General features: G+C 41.0%; 1 protein-coding gene across 1 annotated transcript in view; it reads left to right on the top strand.

Annotated features, from left to right (window-relative positions):
* ZNF318 (zinc finger protein 318) overlaps window positions 1–14,388 on the top strand; it is a 28,300-nt gene extending 13,912 nt beyond the window's left edge. The window contains exons 5-10 of the mRNA XM_025890408.2: window positions 343–442; window positions 3,012–3,316; window positions 7,830–8,033; window positions 8,492–8,591; window positions 9,561–9,679; window positions 9,975–14,388. Of these exons, the coding sequence (XP_025746193.1) occupies window positions 343–442; window positions 3,012–3,316; window positions 7,830–8,033; window positions 8,492–8,591; window positions 9,561–9,679; window positions 9,975–13,304 (4,158 nt within the window). The 3' untranslated portion in view covers window positions 13,305–14,388. The remainder of the gene's footprint in view (window positions 1–342; window positions 443–3,011; window positions 3,317–7,829; window positions 8,034–8,491; window positions 8,592–9,560; window positions 9,680–9,974) is intronic.
* Window positions 14,389–23,137: the final 8,749 nt, after the last annotated feature.

The following is a 23,137-nucleotide window of genomic DNA, read 5'->3' as shown; positions in this document are numbered from 1 at the left end:
GCGGGAGAATCGGAGAGGGAGATGAACCATGAGAGACCATGGATTCTGAGAAACAAACAGAGTTCTAGAGGGGAGAGGGTGGAGGGATGGGTTAGCTTGGTGATGGGTATTAAAGAGGGCACGTATTGAATGGAGCACTGGGTGTTATACACTTTGCTGTATATCAAAAACTAATGATGTATATACGTTTGTTATATATCAGAAAATAATGATGTAATGTATGGTGATTAACATAAAATAAAATTTAAAAAAATCATTACTAGATTAAATCTTCTTTCTTAGACTTTGGAAGAAAAAAAAAGAAAAAGGATTTTGGAGGCTGAAGGATGTTGTACTTTGCAGGTTATTGAAGAGAGGGAAAAGCTAAAGAGTGACCGGGAAGCTCGCCAGAAGAAGATGTACTACCTCAGGACTGAATTGGAGCGGCTTCATAAACAACAAGGTATCAGACACTCCTGTGCGTGACTGCCTTTTTGTAGTAACTTGAGTAGGAGACCCAAATAGAGAGCTGTGAGGACTCTCAGACGGGTTCAGTGACCTCTGAAGCCTTACTTTTTAAAAAAATTTTGACTTAATTGGACTTAGAGAAAAGTTGCAATAAAATGTTACAGTAATAGTGTAAAGAATCCTCAAGTATTCTCTATGATTATTAGCATTTTACCATATTTGCTCTACCCTTTTTTCCCTCTCAATCTTTGGTGTGTGTATGTGTGTGATTTTTCCTGAATTCTTTAAGAGTAAGTTTTAGATATGATCCTCCTTTACTCCTAAATACTTCATTGTGAAAATGAAGTGAGCATACTCCTAACAATAAAGAATTCACTTGCATAACCATAGTATACTTACCAAATTAGGAAATTAACCATAATATAATACTAGTCTACTGATCTAATTTCTATTTCACTGGTTGTCCTAATAATGCCCTAAAATGCAAGGTTATGCATTGCATTCAGTTGTCATGTTCTTTTACTCTTCTTTTTCTGTAACAACAGTTCCTGAATCTTTGTTTCATGACATTGACATTTTAGAAGAAAAGAAGTCACATATTTGTAGAATGTCCTTTAATTTTGGTTAGTGTGATGTTTCTTTACAGTTAAATTTAGGTTATGCATTTTTGACAGGAACATCACAGAAGTGATGCTGAGTTCATATCAGGTGTTGATTTCAGTCCCATTACTGGTGATGTCAACTTTTATCATTTGGTTAAGGTGGTGTCTTCAAGGGTTTCTTCACTGGAAAGTTATTATTTTATCCTTTATAATTAGTAACTTTATAGGAGCGATATTTATAGGAATAAATAATCAGTTACTCCTCAGATTTCCTCTGACTGGTTTTAGCATTCATTGGTGATTCTTTACTGAATCAGTTGTTGTGATGGATGTTAAATAGTGATTTTCTAATTTCATCATTCCTTCTACTTTTATTAGTTGGCTTTCTCCTGTGATGAAGAGCTTCCTGCCCATCCCTCTTCTCCCATTCATGATCCATGTATTTTGGTGTGAACCCATGGACTCTCCATTCAACAAGTTTTAATAATTTACAGTCAATCATTTTCACGCCCAAAGTGTCCCAGATTTCGCCAGTGGGAGCCCCTTTGAGTTGACTTCTGTGTCCTTTGATATGTACCCAACATTTTTTGAGTACTTCCTTTTGGCACAAAAAAATGTTCATGATGTCTCTTTTGATTCCATCTCTTCATTTGTGCTTTTAGGAATTCACATACACACTGAGGAAAGAACATAACAAGGATTCTAAATATTACAGCTTGATGATAGCATGGCAGAATAGAATGGGAGAAGATACAGTTTCTTCTGTTTGGGTTTAGACTGTTTAGGGATGAGAAATTTAGTTACTAATCCGGTGAGGATTATTTCATGAGAACCTGCAGTTTAGAATATGAGATAACATTAGATGAACCTGAGGCAAAACCTAACACTCAATGCAGGTACTGGTGAAGGATCCTTAAATCAGATAAGTCAAATATGTGACTGAATGGTTTTTGCCCTCTGAATAATACTTCAGTTTTCTGAAGAAGACTGCCACCGGATTCATAGTTTGGGGTTTTTTTAAAGATTGATTTATTTATTTTAGAGAAAGCGAGGGCATGCTGGGGAGGAGCAGAGGGAGAAGGAGAGAGAGAAGCCTAAGCAGACTCCAAGCTAAGCACAGAGCTCGATGCAGGGCTTGATCCCAGGACCCTGAGATCATGACCTGAACCAAAACCAAGAGCTGGACGCTTATCCAACTGAGTCACCCAGGTGCCCCTGGATTCATAGTTAACAACATAAGGACAAATGCATACAAACTTGTATATACCATCTTGGGGATTCATGGAGTTCCTGAAGCCTGCCTTTAGATCCTTAGCTAATAACTCCTACATAAGAGATAATGTAATCATCTTTACCTCGATAGAAACTTCACCTAGGGGTGCCTGAGTAGCTCGGTCAGTAAGCATCTGCCTTTGGCTTAGGTCATGATCCTGGGGTCTTGGGATGGAACCCCAAGTAAGGCTTCCTCCTCAGAGGAGAATCTGCTTCTCCCTCTCCCTTTGCCCCTCCCCCTGCTTATGCTCATTCTCTCTTATAAATAAAAATTTTAAAAAAAAGAAGAAGAAAGAAATGAAACTTCACCTAAACTAGCCCATATGGAAGGAGAGTCTTGCTTTTAGGAAGGAATGTTTGTTTGTTTGTTTGAAGATTTTATTTATTTAACTGACAGACACACACAGCGAGAGATGGAACACAAGCAGGGGGAGTGGGAGAGGGAGAAGCAGGCTTCCCGCCGGGCAGGGAACCCAATGCGGGGCTCCATCCCAGGACCCTGGGATCATGACCTGAGCCGAAGGCAGTCGCTTAACCAACTGAGCTACCCAGGCGCCCCAGGAAGGAATGTTTTTAAGGGAAAAGATTTTGTCACTGTGAACTCTTGGGAGATTACTACTTACAACGGAAACATGACTTGTCTTAACTTACTTTCCTTGTGTTTCTTTCTTTTGACATTTAACTACTCAGGGGAAATGCTACGCAAGAAACGAAGGGAGAAGGATGGCCACAAAGACCCGCTCCTCGTGGAGGTGAGTCGGCTTCAGGATAACATTATGAAGGACATTGCAGAACTTCGACAAGAGGCAGAAGAGGCAGAAAAGAAGCAGTCTGAACTGGACAAAGTGGCTCAGATCTTGGGAATTAACATTTTGGATAAATCCCAAAAGTCTTCAAATGACAGTAAAGAGACTACAGAGAAGTCTGGGAAAGCAGAAAAATCTAAGAGCCCAGAAAAAGTGTCATCATCCTCAAACTCCTCTTCCAACAGCAAGGTAACAACTCAGCTTTTCTGTTTCTATTATATCTTTTATTTCCATGGACTCCTAAAGGAGCCTTTTAACTAAGCATTTCCTTAGGTTCCTTTTCCAACCTGTTCTTAACTCATACTAGAGTTATTTTTGTAAAGCACAGATCAGATCATGGGACTCTACTTCAGAATTTTAGTAGTTCCCATTGCCCACAGAGTAGAATCCCAAATCCATAGCATTCAGGGCTTTCTATGTTCTTGTTCTAGCCTTTACTCCTTAGCCCACTCCAGCATGGTTTTCTAATCTTCTTGTAACCTTTTTTTTTTTTTTTTTTTTAAGATTTTACTTATTTATTTGACAGAGAGAGAGATAGCGAGAGCAGGAACACAAGCAGGGGGAGTGGGAGAGGGAGAAGCAGGCTACCTGCCAGGCAGGGAGCCCGATGCGGGACTCAATCCCAGGACCCTGGGATCATGACCTGAGCCAAAGGCAGACGCTTAACGACTGAGCCACCCAGATGCCCTCTTCTTGTAACTTCTATATACCAGTTTGTGCATTCACAGTTAGCAACAGGGTCACCACCATGCTGCATAGCCAGTGATGAATACACTTCAGTTCTCAAATCAGTATTTGATACAGGGAACCACTGTCTCCTCAAAATGCTTTATTCCCTTGGCTTCTCTCACATTTCTTTTCCTCCTAGTATGCTGGCTGCTGCTACTTAGTCTCCTTTACTGTCTATTATCTTGTACCTAATCTTTAAATATTTTAGTTCTGCAGGACTCAGTCGCAGCCCAGTTCTCCAGAATTCTGCTCTCTCCCTAGGTCATTTTATCCAGGTCTATGCTGAAATACCATGCTGACAACTTCTGGTTTTATATTCTAGCTCAAATGAGTCTGGTGAGGTCCAAATTTGAGTGTCCAACAGTTTTATTCACCATTTCCACTTCATTGTATCATAGACACTTTAAAATCAACATATCCTGGGGCGTCTGGTTGGCTCAGTTGGTTGAGTGTCTGCCTTTGGCTAGGGTTATGATCTCAGGGTCCTGGGATCGAGCCCCATGTTGGGCTCCCTGCTCAGTGGGGAGCCTGCTTCTCCCTCTCCCTCTGCAGCTCCCCTCGCTTGTGCCCGCGCTCTCTCTCTCTCTGTCAAATAAATAAAATCTTTAAAAAAAAAATAAAGTCAACACATCCTAAACTAAGCTAATGATGTACGCATCCTCCCTCTTTCCTGCCTTCAGTGTTCTCCATCTCAGTGGCCCCACTGTCCGACGGTTTTCATGCCAGTAACGTGAAAACCTTTCTTAGTGCTTCCCTCTCCCTAACTGCTCCATACTGAATCAAAGATTCTTTCAGTTCTCCCTCTGACGTAAATCTCGGTTTCATCCATCTCACCATCTTTATTGACATCCAAGCCACCTACAGTTCCTGCTTGTATGACTATACTCTTAATCCTTTCTCCACATATAGCCAGTGATTGCAGTATTCCCTTGCCTACCTCTTCAGCCTCATTTCATGCTTCTTTCCCCCTTGCTCATTATAATTTCATTATTGGCCATTTCTTCTTTCCTGCCATGATCCACAGCAGCAAAGTAGATACTTCACACTTTGCCTCCTCTGCACTTAACTCAGTGAGTTCAGTTTTAAATTCAAATCTCATGTAAGTGCAAGATTGACAGATTCTCTTGGGGCCCCTGGGTGGCTCAGTTGGTTAAGCGTCTGCCTTCAGGTCAGGTTGTGATCCCAGGGTCCTGGGATCGAGCCCCTGCATTGGCTCCCTGCTCCACGGGGAGTCTACTTCTCCCTCTCCCTCTGCCGCTCTCCCTGCTTATGCTATCTCTCTTTCAAATAAATAAATAAAATCTTAAAAAAAAAAACTTGATTAAGATCATGTCTGTTCTCATGCCCATCTCTTCCACTAAGTAAGAACTCCCTGAGAATAAAAGAGTAGAACTCATGTATCTTTGTGTTTCCAATGGCATCCACTTTGTCTGTTATATAGTAGATACTCACTTAGTGTTGGGGAGATAGAAAAGAGGATATTCTGTATTCTCTATCAACCAAGCTCTAATTTTTCCATCCTTTCTGGGAGAGTTCTCTTTTTCAGTCAGGTAGGACTATACTCTTTTTATACCAGGGCATTGAGTTCAGGGCCTTTGATGGGAAAAGAGCTTGAAAGTTCTGGCCTTAGGGGCGCCTGGGTGGCTCAGTCCTTAAGCATCTGCCTTTGGCTCAGGTCATGACCCCAGGGTCCTGGGATGGAGCCCCACATCGGGCTCTCTGCTCTGCGGGAAGCGTGCTTCTCCCTCTCCCACTCCCCCTGCTTGTGTTCCCTCTCTTGCTGTGTCTCTCTCTGCCAAATAAATAAATAAAATCTTTAAAAAAAAAAAAAGAAAGAAAGTTCTGGCCTTAGTTGACTTATCCATTATTTGGGGTCCATTTTTGCACCAGCCCCATAATGACCGATCACCTTGATTTGAATGAGACTTCATGTTCTCTGAGGCCAACATGGATATGTTACAATTCAGTATTCATTTCAGTAGTAAGGAATGTGTCTACAACCTCTTTTCTACCTGGTTGGTATTTCTTCTTTCTTTGCCTCTCTTTAAAATGCATAGTTGGTTTAAGGTTTTCTTTTTCTATTCGTTTCATAAAAATAAACACACATACACACAATTCCACAATTCATCTACCTATAGGCAACTATCATTAATATCTTGGTATATATTATTCCAACTAATTCTGTTTAATTCATTAAGCAAATATTTATTGATCTCCAAGAAAGTGACAGGCACTATTTTAGATGTGGGGGGGAAGTATAGTAGGGAACTGTATAGACAAGGTTCTAATTCTCATGAAATAGGAGAAGATAAACAATAAGCAAGTACAGGTTAGGTAATGACAAGTGTCTAAAAAAAAGAAAACAGGATAAGGGATATAGAGTAGTTACAGAAAGTTATTCAGATAAGGTGACACTTGACATTCTATGCCTATTTACATATCTTTGTTGATTATTCAAATGTATTTAGTTACTTGATTTTTTCAGTATATCATGAACATCTTTCCATGTTAATAGATTTCTATAATATCATTTTTAATGACCTTATTTTTTTATTGTTGCACGAATACCAACATTTATTTAACCAGTCAAATCGCGGGGTGCCTGGGTGGCTCAGTTGGTTAAGCAACTGCCTTCGGCTCAGGTCATGATCCTGGAGTCCCAGGATCGAGTCCTGCATCGGTCTCCCTGCTCAGCAGGGAGTCTGCTTCTCCCTCTGACCCTCTTCCCTCTCGTGCTCTCTCTCTCTCATTCTCTGTCAAATAAATAAATAAAATCTTAAAAAAAAAAAAATCTTAACCAGTCAAATCGCCTCCTGTTTGACGTAATAATTTACTTCAGATAAATGTCAAGGAATGGAATTGCTAGGTCAAAGGGTATAAAGAATTTTAAGGTGTGTAATATGTATTCCTAGATTATCTTGCAGAAAGATGGTGCCAGTTCATACTTGCCAACCATGTGTACGTGTGCCCATCCCTTATCTGCTGGGTATGATTTCTTTAGTGACTTTTGAACAAGACTCTAGTAGGGAAAGATTATCTTTGAAGTTTTAATTTCCCTTTCTCCAGCCTGTCTTCCTCTTCCCACCAGCCCATGTGCCCAGTTCTCTGATCTTTTCTCCTCATTCATACTTACCCTCCCTCTGTTCCAAATTATTTGTTTTCTATGCCTCCCTCCCCAACATTACCAAAATTCTCACTTCCTAAGTACCTTGTTCCCAGCTTGCTGACACATGAATTCATATTAAAGTATTTATTGTTGATAACTCAATCTGAAGAGTTGATAATGGGTTTTTTTTGAGTTGATATGTTTTAAAAGAGGATTCATGTTAACTCAGAGGTGTTAAATTCTAATGATGGTATTTTAGGCAGTTTGAAATATGTTACCCAGATTCTTTTAAGTCATCCCACGTAGATGACTGTCTGCTTTATCTATGCACAACACCAGCCCTGCTCTCCAGTTTGGCATACCAGGATGTGTCTGTGATAAGTGGGTTCACTATTATGTGTTTTCTGCATTTGCTTAACCTGTCAATTACCTCTTCCATGTTGTTTTTTCTTTTCTTCTTAGTTATCATTGATTTCTAAGTTTAACTAATGTATTTAATTGCATAGGGAACACATTCAACATCTACTAAAGGCTGTATAGTAAAAAGACTCCTGTCCATCCTTGTTCTCTCCTTCTCCTCTCCAGAGGCAGCTAGTGTTTCCATAATCTTGAGTATTTTTCTAAATAGTTTAGGATATATAAGTAAATATATTGCCATTATGATGTATTCTCCATGATCAGGTAGCATTATAGTTCCGTTTGAGCCTTGTAGACAGATTTCTCATGATGTTTTCCCCAGTTTATATAGCTGTAGGCACTGAAAATATGGTCATTTGGCCCTGTATCAATTATTGCGGTAAGCTACCTGCTTTTTCTGAGAGAAGACAGATCTGGAATTCCTTCTGAGTGCAGGTGTTTTCCCTCTAGGAATCAAAGGTAAACAGTGAGAATTCCCATACTAAGAGCCCCAAGCCTTCCGAGAGCCCCCAGCCAGCTGCTAAGCAGTCTGATCAGCCTATTGCTGCCTATGAGTATTATGATGCTGGCAATCACTGGTGCAAAGACTGCAACACCATCTGTGGAACCATGTTTGACTTCTTCACTCATATGCACAATAAGAAGCACACACAGGTAGGTATCTTGCCCACTATTATTTCCATTCTCGCCCTCCTTCCCTTCAAACTTCTACACCCCCATCTGCATTACAAAGCTGGAAAATGAGACATTCTCATATGGGCAGGAGCCCCAATCTGAAGAGCCAAGAGATACCAACAAAGGAGACACCATCCCCAGGACTCAGTCCAGGGGACCTGCCTGTAACTAAACACCATGACAAGTGTAAGTGAGGCTTCTGCCTCTTTTGATTCCTTGAGTACCTGATTATTTGTTTCATTTTATCCGTTGCTAGTACTTGCTCTAACATATGTTTACCTTTTCCACAGGTGATTTCCGTTTAAACAGTTGGCAGAGAGGGTGGGGGTGGGTAGCTGGGGGTTTCTGGTCCCCCTGGTGTGGGGGAGAAAAAGAGAGAAAAGTGGGTTATTGAGTTTTAGTGCTGTTGTGTGAGCGCCTCTGCCTCTTGCAAATAGACACTGGATCCCTACAACAGACCTTGGGCTTCAAAGACCCAGAGTGAGGCCAAGCAAGATGCTGTAAAGCGTACTGACAAGATAACTGTTCCTGCAAAAGGTATGATCCCCCCTGCCTCCTTTGTAGTTTCCTTACATTTAGCCAAATAAGAGTCCCCTGAACTAAGGTGCTAGGAAGCAGCATAGGGTGAGACATAACCATTCTGTTAACAAAGGTGTAAGAATGCCTTCTATGTGCAAAATAGATCCTGAAGAAATAAAGAGATCTGAAGGACAAAAATGATCTCCACCCATATGGCCAAAATTCTAACAAATGTTAAACATGTACATACCCACTTTAAAATATAACTGAGGGGTGTCTGGCTGACCCAGCCGGCAGAGCATGCAACTCTTGATCTTGGGGTCATGAGTTCAAGCCCCATACTGGGCATGGAGCCTACTTAAAAAAAAAATTTTTTTTTTAATGTATATATAACTTTCTTTGTCACTGGCTTATGTACCAAAATCTTATTTATTTGAAATCCAGGTAAAAGAACAGTAAAAGGTATAGTAATTTAACTGCTTTTTCACCTGAGAACTATAAAATATTTTTGAATAGTTGTTACTGGGGGTAGGTTGAGAAGTAGAAAGTTTGTCTTTATACTTCTCAATTTCTTACCTTCATTAAGTAGTCCGTGCTAATCTATAGAAGGTAGATTCCTGAGTAATTAATACCAGCATGAAAGATCCTCATACAAATGGTACTGAGCTGTTTGGGAGTATAGTTTTTAAATTTCCTACAATGCTTAGTGGTAGTTGGAGTTTGAGGAGCATCAACAACAGAACTGAGTCTGGCACAGGAAACTCCTGAATTAACTAGGCAATGTTCCCAAGAGGGAGAAGGGCTATCCTGAGTTTCAAGTTTTAAATTGGAAAGACTGTGCCATTTAGATTCATCTAAACGCTACTTCTGACTTGAAAGTGGGTAAGGTCCTGTATACCATTAACTTTTTATTGCAAAGGGGAAGTGGGATTTCCTTTACTGACATCCTAGGTAGAAATGACTTATTTTCTTGACTTGTTCTTTCAGGTTCTGAGTTTCTGATTCCCATCACTGGATATTACTGCCAGCTCTGTGAGGAATTTTTGGGGGATCCAATTTCTGGAGAGCAACATGTGAAGGGTCACCAGCACAATGAGAAATACAAGGTTGGTCTTTGTAGTAGTTGTGGAGTTTTCCACTTTCTACAGTAATCCTTTTGACTCTGTCAAACAACTTCAGAGTCAGAAAAACTCATTAAGACTTTAAATTCCATGTAATTACTAGGCAGGTCTCTTCAATCCTATTAAGAGATGCTGACCTGGTAGAACCATCTGTATCCTTGAAGAAGATAACTCTACTTTAGGGGTTTCTACCAATTGAATTCCAACAGTAACAGGGCCAAGATTTTCTTTCTTACTGTATTTTGACCAGTTGTTGAGCCTTTATCTTTTCTCTTCCCAGAAATATGTGGTTGAAAACCCATTGTATGAGGAGCGGCGGAATCTGGACCGCCAAGCTGGCTTGGCTGTGGTCCTAGAGACAGAACGGCGACGACAGAGTGAGCTAAAGCGTAAACTTAGTGAGAAACCAAAGGAAGAAAAGAAAGAAAAAAAGGCAAAGGTCATGAAGGAAGTAAAAGAGGATGACAAAGTCTCTGAAGAACTAGAGGACCAACTCTCTGAGGGTGGGAACTCCCCCGAAAAGGCTGAAAGTAAAAGGAAGGGTAACATCAAACTCCAATTAAAGGAAGAGGTAAAGAAAGAATCACCAGCATCTTCCTCTTTCGGGAAATTCAGCTGGAAGAAGCCAGAGAAAGAAGAGGAAAAAAGTTCAATGGCCACAAGTATTCCCAAGGAAGAGATTGTAGAAAACAGTAAGGACAAAGAGGATGGCAGGGCTGAGGCTGGGAAGGCAAAGCCCATCAAAATCAAGCTCTCTGGGAAAACGGTTGTTGCACATACTAGCCCGTGGATGCCTGTTGTGACAACTTCAGCCCAGACGAAGATCCGACCCAACCTGCCGATCCCATCCACAGTACTCCGCAAGTCAGGTTCAGCCACAGTGAGCAAGCCAGCTCCTCTTAACACCTTTCTATCCATCAAGTCTTCTGGAACTACCGCTAAGCCTCTGCCAGTGGTTAAAGAGTCTTCAGCTGATCTCCTCTTGCCTCCTGACATCATCTCCAAAGCATTTGGAGGGGAAGAGGTGATTCTAAAAGGGTCTCCAGAGGAAAAAATGGTCCTGGCTGAAAAGAATGAGCCATCCCATATACCTGAGCAAATGCTACCACCTCTTCCACCACCCCCTCCACCACCACCTCCGCCACCCCCAGTTATACCTCATCTAGCTTCCCCATCTCCTGCTCAAGCAAATGCTGTCTTGGCGCCGGTCAAATCAAACCCAGCTGTATCTCACACTCTCAGCCCTGGCTTCCTGGGTCCTAACATTTTGAATCCTGTGTTGCCAGTAGCCATCATGGCCTCAGCACAGCCAGCTGCCATTCCTTCCGATGAGACGGCTCCTGGGGTGAGTGAGAGTGACAGGGACCAGACCCTTTTCTCTGTGTTAGTGCGTCCTCCACCTCCCCTCTCAAGTGTGTTCAGTGAACAAGCCAAAAAATTGGAAAAACGAAATTCATGCTTAGCCACAGCCAATGCTAAGGATCTGTATGATATATTCTACAGTAGTGGTGGAAAGGGGGCCCCTGAGACTAAGCTGAGTGGTGGTCTATTGGCCAATGGGGAAAACAGCAATCTCTCTAGAGTCGAAAGTTCAGATACCCCTTCCACTTCTACTTTGAACAACAGTACATCCCAAGAGGAGTTGCCTCCAGATAGAAGTTTGAACTCTGCTCCTTTAGTCAGCATCCCTGAAAAGCCCATTGCAAAAACTTTGGTGTCTCTAGGGAAATGGTCAGTTGTAGAATGCACAGACTCAAAGAGCAGAGGTGGTGGCTATGGCTTCCTACAGCCTCTGACGAGGTTGTGCCAAAGCAGGCCTTATGAAACTGTTACCCCAAAGACAGACACTTTGGCCATGTGGACTTGTAGCTCCTTCCAGAGTGATGCTAATAGGGATATATCTCCAGGTGGAAGAATCGAACTTGACCTGGGAGAGCCGGGGCCACCAGGTGTAGAGCCAGGCCCTCAGCTGTCAGATATACACTGTCATATCATGGAATCTCAGAAATTGGTAGAAACTCACCTTACGGAATCTGGTAACCAGGAAGAGGAAAGCCAAGAGCTCCACAGATCTAAGGGTTGTGGGGAAAGTGAGGTAGAGGCAAACAATGAACTAAAAGAAAAGAGACCAAAGCTTTCTGAGGGGACGGTAGGAGAGGGAACAGGTACCCGTGCTGGGCCCAATAGCATAGAGGATTCTAATTTGAACCATGGGAACAGATGTGCATGGGAGGGAGAAATAGAACATCCCAAGTTACAAATGACTGACAAAAAGGCTGAACAGTCCAAGAAATTGACGACAGGAAGTGAAACTCAAAGTAAAATAGTGATTGACTTGAATGCACAGGCTCTTTCTTCCACAAAAGCAAAAATAGACTCATTTCCGTCAGAAGCTAGATCTTTACTCCAGAACCCACAAGATATACCTGTGAAAATTTCTGCCCCAGGATTGCTTCTCCAGTCCCCAGCCAGATCAGATATGTGTTTAACAGATAGTGCACAGGAGCAAGGAGTTTCAACTGGTAGTGAAGAGTGGCTAGAAAATTCAGCTCCAGAATCAGCTTCCAGAACTAGTTACAGAAGCCTCAAACTCAAGAGAGAAAGATCAAAAGACTTTCAAGGTAAAAGGATTTATGAATTGGCTGTTTGGGATGAGAATAAGAAGTCAGAGACCTGGGAGAGCCCAGAGAAACCAGAAACAGAAGCCCCGGAGCTACGAGATGTCCGTTCAGAATTAACTGTGACAGTAGAAAGCAAGGCCTTAGAAGACTTTGAAGTTACAGACTTAAAAGTAGAAGAGCTTGCTGCCCTGGGGAACCTGGGGGATATGGGTGTTGATTTCTGCAATACTCGGGTAGACCAAGCACATAGATCCCCAACTGCCCTGTCTCAGAAAGTACGTGAAGAAAATTCTATGTCACCTATAGGTTGTAATCCCTCCACTCTCACTGACTTGGAACCAGTCCCATCCTTCTCTGAGTTTCCATTAGATTCTCCCAAAACCCTGGTGCTTAACTTTGGAGCAGCGGGTGAACAAAACTCATCTAATCCCAGAAGTGGAAGGATCACTCCTAACATTTTGAAAACTGGACTTCCTGTAGAAAATGTTGACCTTGGCTTGGGGAGCCTAGAGGGAACACACCAAGCACTTGACCTATTAGCAGGAGGAATGATGCCTGAGGAAGTAGAAGAAACTTCTCAATTAGAGAAACAAGATTCACTCAGATTGGAATCGGAAACAATTAACCCTGCAGGCCTCGGGCCGTCTCCTTGCCTTCCAGACCTTGTTGAATTTGTTACACGGACACCTGGAGTTCAAAAAGAGAAGTTATGTTCTCCTCTGTCTGAGCCAGGTGACCCTCCTGAGTGTAGTTCCCTGGAGATGGGTCCACTACAGCTAGAAATACCGAAAGTGTCCATAACACAGCTAGCAATTCCTCAAGTAGATGAGGACAGTGACCACCCTTTGAATTTGGTAAAATCTCTGACTTCAGGGTCCCCTACAAGGGAGCAAGTAGTTGGAGGCAATATGGTCCCTCAGGAAATACCTGCACAAGAAGCTCCAGTTGCTGCCACCCAGGACCACACAGCATCCAGTGTTCATGACTGAGAATACACATCCAGAGCTACTTGTGGATGAATCAAATTGGCTTCTAGAAATCAGGTGCCCAGATGATCCAGGACTAGTTGGCTATCTCATCTGGAACCTACACCAAGAAATACAGTCAACATCTTACATTAAATGTTCATGGAAGCCAAAAAGTTTACCTCTTTTCCGTTTTTTTTTCTTAAGATAGAGAAATCAATCATAACTTCTATACATATCTGTACAAAAGTATTTTGTTATTTTTTTTTCAATTTACTTTCTCCTACATTGTCATTAAAATCAAATGTCTGTCTGGCTCACCACGTAGTGTGCTTTGATTGTATTTTGGCTTTGACTCTACCATTTCTGGAATATGGGGGAGGAGGGAGACAGAGCTGACTTCTCCAATTGCTATGTTGTATTCCTACCCAATTTCCTGGGCAGCTGATCGATCTCTGGGAGAAACACCAGAAAGCCTGCTGAAATGGAAAACTACTAATGAAGGAAGGATTGTTCATCTCTTAGGCTTCCATTTGGATGGGCCTGCCTTAACATTGTTTGAAATGCAGCGTGAGTAGCTCTTTTGTTTACTGTTTACTTCCTTGTGCCATGTCAACCCCGTACTTCTTTATTCTGTTGCCTTTGCTTGAGATGGTCCTGCTAACCCACAAACCTGATTGGAAATGGCCTCAATAAATGTGGAAGAAAATCTAGCAGGTTCACTTTTGGAAGACGACAAATCGGTAAGGCTGATTCATGGCTGAATGCCAGGTGCAGATATGCTTTTTGGGTCACTTTTATTTTTGAAATGGCCTTTTGTTCATTGTATTGTGATCCAGTAACACTTTGTGTTAAATTGTTTAGTAGCCATTTCTGTTCTGAAGAGGTAGAAGAGCTGAAACTTGTTTTGGGATTGGACTCATTCTCTGTTCCATAATCCATATGTATTCCTTCCTCTACCTCTCCCTTTCCCAAATTATTTCCACCATAGTGTGATGTTTTGGGTTGTACATTTTGTTCAAAAGATTAAAGAATTTATGAGTTGGCTTGGACAAGTTTAATTTTATTTTTAACGTGTTAATTACTTGGAATAAATGCATTAACCTCATGTTTCTTTCTGGATTTTTGTTTTGAAACCACACACATTTGAACTCCACAGGAAAACTAGAAAAATGAACTCCTCTTGTCCCGTTGTCTATCTTCTCCCTCCCAGTTTCTTTTTCCCCACTTGTTGGGGCTACTTTCTTCATGTCAGATTGTGAAATTACGTAATCTATGCCCCAGTGCTGCCCGGATGGGTAGTGAGTAGGCGACAGTGGTCTGATTTTGGCATCCTCTTATTGTGAAGCTTTTCATACACCCTTATGTTGGCTCTCCCTATTCTACTCTGGAAGCTGAACTCCTCCCCCAAGAATATTCACGTTCTTGCTGAGGGCATCCTTAGGGATCAGAGAGTTTAGTTCTCAGATTTCCTAGTCTCTCTCCTGGTTTCCTTTTGACATCCTTGTTGGCAGAAATTTATAACCTTGCTCAACAGAGGCTTCAGAGGTTTCTCCCCACTCAAAAATAATGCAAAGTTGATCTTTTTCCCTAAGAATTCTTTTTTCTCTGTTAACTTGGGTGCAGAGCTGCAGAATCCTATGTTGACTTGGGGAGGCCATTTAGTTTTTCTAGAGCCTTGACTAATGTCTATTTAGAACATGTCCTGGCCTCTGTTCATCATGTTGTGGAAAGAGCACATATTTGGGACCAGAGTTCAGTCCGTGAATGTTCCTCAGCCATTTGCCTTGCTGTGATTTTGGACAAGTTACTAAACCTCACTGTGCCACAGGAATTTTTTTTTCTTTCTTTAAAATGAGGATCATTGTCTCCATCTCAGCCCCAAATATGTCCAGGATCATACCATCCTGAGTACTCCTGCTAGGCCTGCTTTTTAGGCAGTTTTCTGCCCCGGAAACCATAGAGTGACTCAGAAGCTGCCCTTTAGACGAACGTAAACCCACATGAGCTTCAAAATATATTTGTTTTTCTAGAGAGCTACTCCCTCCCTAGTCTAGCAGCCTATCTACAGGAATTCAGAGAACCTACAAGTTTAAAATGCCAGTTACTGATAGTTCACCTCCTTTTGGGGAGAGATGGGTGGGTTTAGAGTGGGGTGGGGTTAGTCTTCTTCAGATCTCACTTGTAACCTTAATTCCTTCTCTGAGGGAGTCAGAATTTTATTCTTTAGGTTAAGAGGGGGACTCGGGAAAGGTAGGGTAGGGAAGGGAAGAGAGGCAAAATCTAGGAAGTACAGAACTAATTCAAGTAGCTGGGGCTGGAGTACTTTGAGCTATTACTCTTGTATTCTCTTGATAACTTCATGCTTCTTCTAGAATAATGAATGCTTACTTGTAAGAAGCAATGGCATTCTCTATATCTGCCTTGAACTAGTAGAGGGAGAGCCCATCCAGAGAAGCCCTGTGAAAGGAAAGGCAGAACTGTAACCCAGTTGCCAGCACCTAAAGGTAGGACCTGTTTCTTTTTATTCAGTACTATCACAGCACTGAATAAATGTTCACCTTTGGAGATAAAGGCACATGCAAGGAGGGGGCCCTAATCTTTACATGTCGCTTACGGTATCATCTATAACTACTTTAAAATTCTGCAAACATCAGAAAATTTTTATTAGACTCCCTCGACTGTGAGAATACATCATCAGCAGTTAGGTTTAAATTTGGGCAAACACCTAATTTTGCCTAAATTGTGTAAATAACCCCCCCAGAAATCCCCTTGGCTTTGTGAATGGAGACCTCTTACTTCATAAACAATCTGTCTCCTATTCACAGCTAGCTTCAGGGCATATAAGACTCAACCTTTCTGGTAAGTATTCCCAATGTACCTAATACAACTCCATCTCTCTCAAAAAAAAAATGTAAAAGTCAAAAGGTTAGCTAATGGTTTGGTATCAAAGCATGCCAGGACATACGTTCATTTATCAGGCTGCCAGGTTCAGGGACTGAAGAAGAATGGTAAGGTGTTGAGGGGCGGGGAGGGTTGGACATATAGATACAGGCATCCAACAGGGACATTAAGTGTATTTTTTAAAAAGAAAAAGGTGGAGGCAGGTTTAGAGAGGAGATAGGCTACAAAGAAAGATGGGTTTTTAAAAATATATTTCTAGGGTGCCTCACTGGCTCAGTTGGTAGAGCATGGGACTCTTGATACGGGGGTCATGGGTTCAAGCCCCACATTGGGCCTAGAGCTTACTTAAAAATATATATTCATAAACCTTGGTTCTCACATTAACAAACATGCCTACCAAGGCCTGGGGCAAGAAGGAACCTAAGCAAGGTCATTTATTAACAATTTTGTGAGAACATGGACAAATGAAAAGAGTTTGTGATTGTGAACACATTTCTTTATAGAGTTGAATTTTATTTATTTATTTTTTTTAAAGATTTTATTTATTTATTCATGAGAGACAGAGGGAGAGAGAGAGAGAGAAGCAGAGGGAGAAGCAGGCTCCCAAGGAGCAGGGAGCCCGATGCGGGACTCGATCCCAGGACCCTGGGATCATGACCTGAGCCGAAGGCAGACGCTTAACCATCTGAGCCACCCAGGCGCCCTAGAGTTGAATTTTATTATGTTTGTGTAATTTTTAATCAAAAAATTATGTATGCACTCAGAGTATTCATTGATAAGCCAAGCAGTTGAACTGATAATGAAGATCTATCATTAAAAAAAAAAAAAAAAAAATTGCCATGCTGATTTGCCCATAACCCTTATACACTTTGAAAGGACCATGTATGTTTTCACTGTAACAGTGTGGTTTTAATTTTACATTTATGTGTTTATTTGATCAATAGATCCCTTCCCCCACAACTAGATTATAAACTCTCCAGAGCAGGAAGTCTCTTTGCTTACTGGTTTTTCATTGTTTTCCCAGTGCACAGTTGCCTGACAGAGTGCTGAATAAAAATTTGTTAAAAGAATCAATGTGGTAATAGCTATTTTTTATTAACTGTGAATACTCAGCAATTTATAAGTGGGTAAAAGCTACAAGTTGCTGATTGTACCTGTTGGATACTTAGCACTCCAGAAGCCAATTATCCTGCTTCTGTCCTGGATCTTTGTATACAAAGCACTGTCTATGGCAGGGAGTGCATATCAAGGCTGTCATTGGCCTCCATTTCAGCAGCAGTCTGAAATAGTGGTGTCAGGCCAGGAGGGGGACACATTGCCCCTGAAGCTCCTGGAAGAAAAACAGGTTGGGAATAGGGGTAAACTGACCTTAGAGCTAGCAATCAAAGGCTTTGGGAACTTTGATATTCAGATGGCTACCTTTCTCCTTCCAGCCAGATTTTGTAGGCATGTTGAAATCAAGTCAGTCAAACCCCAGACCTCTGATTTGGCCCAACATCCTCTTGTCACCTCATCAGAACCCTAAATCAAGCTGCCAGTTTGATTTCTGGAAGGAAACAAAAAAAGCAAAAATGGTTGCTGTTGGTAGAAGGAAGAGGAATGCTTTCATTTTTTATTCTGTATTTTTTGTTTCAACATCCTGACCATAAAATGCATTTAAAATATAAATATTTAATGCACATATAAAATATGTACACACATGTAAAATATGTAATTTTATGTCAGGAAGGGTTATCTGGTGCTGTGGAATTATAGACCAGGGTTTATTTTTTTTCCTTTTGTGTACTTTTATATATTAAAAAATAGTGTGGGTTTTTTTTTTTTTTAGGTGTGTGTCTCCTACTAAATGCATCTCTGTCACTGCTCTCATCAGTTTTCTATCATTGCAAATAGGTCCTGCTGCTTTTCCCGCAAGACTCCCTAAATTCCTCTATTCCCATCAAGGCTGGGCAGCATTCATTCAGTCTCCATTCTTGAAGAATATTATTCTTTTCTTTTTTTTTCCTCTCTTCCTCTTCCCTATCTCTTGCCCCTACTTCTGTTCAGCTGGTTATGCATTTCCAAGTATACAAGCATTTGGACATGAAATTCTATAAATCAAACTGCCTGTCTTCACATTACCTTTAATGCGGGTACACAAAAAGATACCACAAAGTCTTTGTTGCATGCAAGAGAGTAGAAGATAATTTGTAACTAGATGTATAGATTAAAAGCTTTACAGGCTTTTGTTCATTCCACTTGTGGAGGATCAGGAGAGAAAATATTTTGTAGAAAGCAATGGAAATGCATGTTTAAGGGAAGCGAGTAAGGATGAAAGAGGCAGAGTTACATGACAGAGGGTATAGAGACAGATTGCAAAGGGGCAAAATCAACCATATTGAGGTGTTATTTTCTTTGATCTCTCTGATGCTCTGTCCCTGCTAAATTGCTACTCAGCTCTCCTATAGCCTACCTATATACAAGGATGACTATAAAGACATTTACTGACTCTTGCCTACCTCTCTTCCTTTCTTTTCAGGAGCAGTTGCTGAAGTCCAGATTTCCAGAAGGAAGGACTGCAGAAGACATTTTTGCTTCAGGGAGGCAGGGATAGAAGCCACAGAGACCAAAGAAATAATGAGCACCCTGGAGTCAGTAGGCAGTCACCTCCAGGGTCTGACTTCCAGAAGGTAGGTATGGTTGCCGGGACAGGGATGGGTTGTGGAGAAGGCCCTCAGCTGCCAGGAAATGGCGAGTTGGGTGAGCAAATGTTGTGTATGTATATCTGTATCTTTGTAGCAGTAGAAGAGGAACAAGATAAGGATGGGCATAGAGATGTATATTTTAAGCTTGCCACTCATCTCAATTTTATCTCCTAACTTCCATCTCTCATTTTGTGCCATGATACTTATGTTAAAGCTGTGGCTTTCAGATCTTCTCATCCCTCCTGGAGCCCGGGCCCCAGTGTTCCCAGCAAGTAGAACATCTACTATTTCAGTTTCATTACTGGTCCATATAAGAATCAAGGTAAAAATTGGCTATGTCGTTAGAGGAGTGGGGTATGAGTAGACGAAAGAGGTAGAAGGAAGGGGAGACAACCACAAAGGTGGTGGTTAAAAAATCCTGGGATTTCAGACTTCAGGACAGCTGTCTCCCAGTTTCCATTCAGTCTTACTATCTCTCCTATACACATTGAAACATCTGGCACACAGAAGCAGGCAAGCATCATTTCAAACTACCAAGGAAACCCCTTCCTCTCTATCTAAAACACCAGCAGGTGCTTCATTTACTCCTTTTTGCACTTTGGGACCGTGGAGGATGAGAACAAAAATCAAATAAAATTGAGCTGACCTTTAAGTCCTTTAAACTCTGAGATTCATTTAAATCTGAGCTGCCCCTCATCCAGATTTACCCTTAAAACTGTTAGCCTACTTTTGTTCCTGATTTGTAAATCCAGGCATTTTTAGAGTCCCAGAAGTCTACCCAAATAAATCTATAGTTTGGGTAGGTTTTGGAAATAATCATAACACTACAAGTACAAGGAACTGCATAATATCCAACCAGAGCCATCAAAAGAGTAATAAGTAAGGAGTTAAGGGTTAAGAAGTATCTCAGGGCCTCTGGCTGTTGAGGCTGAAATCAGTTAAGGACTATTCATTCCTAAGGCATCAACCCTGTGGATGAAGCAATGGAAAGCGTTCTGGTGCCCGGGCTGCCAACACTTTGTCACAACCACTTTTGACTTTCTCTCCCTTGCTCCAGCCCAAGGTCTGTTTCTCATCAGCTACCACATTCCTCTGCTCACGGACAATCAGGGCTGTTGGTCACAGTTTTCATTCCCAACTGCGACTCACCTACCCCCATTCTCCAGTGGTATCTGAGGTCCACCTCCAAGATGTGCTGATCTGAGGGATGGGCAGGAGGAAAGGGAACATTTCCAGAGTAATATTTTTCCTTTGAACTTCTTTTATTTAACATGCTAGAGTTAACATATATTATAAAAGTATTTAAGATCTTTTTTATTGAGGGGCGCCTGGGTGGCTCAGTTGGTTGAGTGTCTGCCTTCAGCTTGGGTCATGATCCCGGGGTCCTGGGATCGAGCCCCACATCGGGCTCCCTGCTTGGTGGGGAGTCTGCTCCCTCTCCCTCTGCCTCCCCCACCTGTGATCTCTCTCTCTCTCTCTCTCTCTCTCTCTCTCTCTCTCTCTCTCTGTGTCAAATAAATAAATAAAATCTTTAAAAAAAAAGATCTTTTTTTATTGAAATATATTTCATATAACATTAAATTTCTTGTAACATAAGATTCACCATCTTAAAGTGTAAAATCCAGGGTACCTGGGTGGCTCAGTCAGTTAAGCATCTGCCTTCATCTCAGGTCATGATCCCAGGTTTCTGGGATCAAGTCCCACATGGGGCCTCCCGCTTAGCGGGGAACCTGCTTCTCCCTCTCCCTCTGCCCCTCCCCTGCTCATGCTCTCTCTCTTTTTTTTTTTTTTTTTTAAAGATTTTATTTATTTATTTGAGAGAGAGAGAATGAGAGATACAGAGCATGAGAGGGAAGAGGGTCAGAGGGAGAAGCAGACACCCCGCTGAGCAGGGAGCCCGATGTGGGACTCAATCCCGGGACTCCAGGATCATGACCTGAGCCGAAGGCTGTCGCTTAACCAACTGAGCCACCCAGGCGCCCCTGCTCATGCTCTCTTTCTCTTGCTCACTCTCTCAAATAAATAAATAAAATCTTTTTTTTTAAATAAGTGTAAAATTCAGTGATTTTTCGTATCTTCAAGATTGTGCAGCTATCACCACTATCTAATTCCAGAACATATCTACCACCCCCCCCTAAAGAAGCACTACCCGTTAGCAGACACTCCCAATTATTCCCTACCCCAAAGCTGCTGGCAGTCACCAATCTGCTTTCCATCTCTGTGGATTTACCTATTCTGGGAAATTCGTATAAATGGAGTCCTGCAACGTGTGGTCTTCTGTGTCCGGCTTCTTTCGTTTAACGTGTTTTCAAGGTTCATTATCATATTGTACCATGTGTCAGTACTTCACTGTATTTTAATATAGTTGAGTAATATTCTGCATGAATATACCACATTTTGTGTCTCTACTAGTTGAGGAATTTTGAGTTATTTTCACTTTTGGGCTATCATGAATAATGCTGCTGTGAATGTGGACATTTGTATACAAGTGTTTATGTGGACAGAAGTTTTTCAGTTCTCTTGGGTATATCCTGGGTCATGGAAACTCTTTAACTTTTTAAAGTAAAGTTTTATTTTAAAGTACAAGGTGCATATAAAAAACAAAAGTACACACATCACAATTGTTAAGCCCCAAGATTTTAACAGAATGACCACACCTGGGTAACCAGCACCCAGATCAAAAAATAAAATATGACCAACAACCCTGAAGCCCTTCTCGTGTCCTCTTCCAGTCACTACTTTCCCAAAATGTAATCACTTTTCTGACTGCTATCTCAGGTATTGTGATTTTGCTTTTATTTTTGTTTTTTAAGGAGGTGAAATTCACATAACAAAATAACCACTTTAAAAATAAGTGACATTTAGTACACTCACAATGTTGTGGTACCATTACCTCTGTCTAGTTCCAAAACCTTTTCATCACCCCAAAATAAAACCTTATGTCTGTTAAGCAGTTAGTTCTCATTCCTACCTCCCTGCAGCCCCTGGCAATTACCAGTCGGCTTTCTGTCTCTATGATGTACCTATTCTGGTTATTTCATATAAATGGAGCCCTAGGATATGTGACCTTTTCTGTCTGGCTTCTTTCACTTAGCATAATGTTTTTGAGGTTAATCCATGTTGTAGCATGGCTGAATAATATTCCATTGTATGTGTATGCCACAATTTGTTTATCCATTCATTCATTGATGGACATTTGGGTTATCTTGACTTTTTAGCTATTGTGAATAGTACTGCTGTGAACACTCATGAATAAGTATGTGTTTGAGTACCTGTTTTCACTTCTTTTCAGAATGTAACTAGAAGTGGAATTGCTAAGTCATATGATTACTTTATGTTTAACTTTTTGAGGAACTGCCAAACTTTTCCACAGCACCTTGATCATTTTACATCCCTTTCAGCAATGTACAATGGTTCCAATTTCTCCACATTCATAACACTTGTTAATTTCTTTTTTTATATATTATAGCCATCCTAGTGTTTCATTGTGGTTTTGATTTACCTTTCTTTGATAACTAGTGATATTGAGCATCTTTTATGTGCTTTTTGGCATTTTATATATCTTTTTAGAGAAATGTCTACTCAAGTCCTTTGCCCATTTTTTAATTGGGTTGTCTTTTTGTTCTACAATTGTAAGGATTCTTTACATATTCTGGATACTAGACCTTTATCAGATATATGATTTACAGGTATTTCCCCCATGCTATATGTTGTCTTTTCACTTTCTTCATAATATCTGTTGATGCACAAAAGATTTTAATTTTGATTAAGTCCAATTTATCCATTTTTTTCTTTTATTACTTGTGGTTCTGGCATCATATTTAAGAAACCGTTGCCACATCCAAAACCATGAAGATTTATCCCTATGTTTTCTTCTAAGAATTTTTTAGTTTTAGCTCTTATGTTTAGGTTGTTGACCTGTTTTGAGTTAATTTTTGTATATACTGTTAGGTAGGGGTCCAACTGCATTCTTTTGTATGTGGCAGTACAGTTGTTCCAGGACATCTGTTAAAGAGACTTTTTTCTACATTGAATGTCTAAGCATTCTTGTTGGAAATTGATTGGCTGTAGATGTATGGGTTTATTTCTGGACTCTTAGTTCTATTCCATTGGCTTATATGTCATCCTGATGCCAGTACTCTATTTTGATCACGTAGTTTTGTAGTAAGTTTTCAAATTGAGAAGTGTGAGACTTCCAACTTTGTTCTTCTTTAAGATTGTTTTGCTGTTTGGGGTCCCTTGCATTTCATATGAATTTGAAGATTGGCT

This window comes from Callorhinus ursinus, unplaced genomic scaffold (genome assembly GCF_003265705.2).
Source record: "Callorhinus ursinus isolate GAN/ISIS: 27379988/994484 unplaced genomic scaffold, GSC_fseal_2.0 scaffold22, whole genome shotgun sequence".
Lineage (NCBI taxonomy): Eukaryota > Metazoa > Chordata > Mammalia > Carnivora > Otariidae > Callorhinus > Callorhinus ursinus.
The sequence above is the reverse complement of the archived record's forward strand: the minus strand, read 5'-3'. Positions and strand labels throughout refer to the sequence as shown.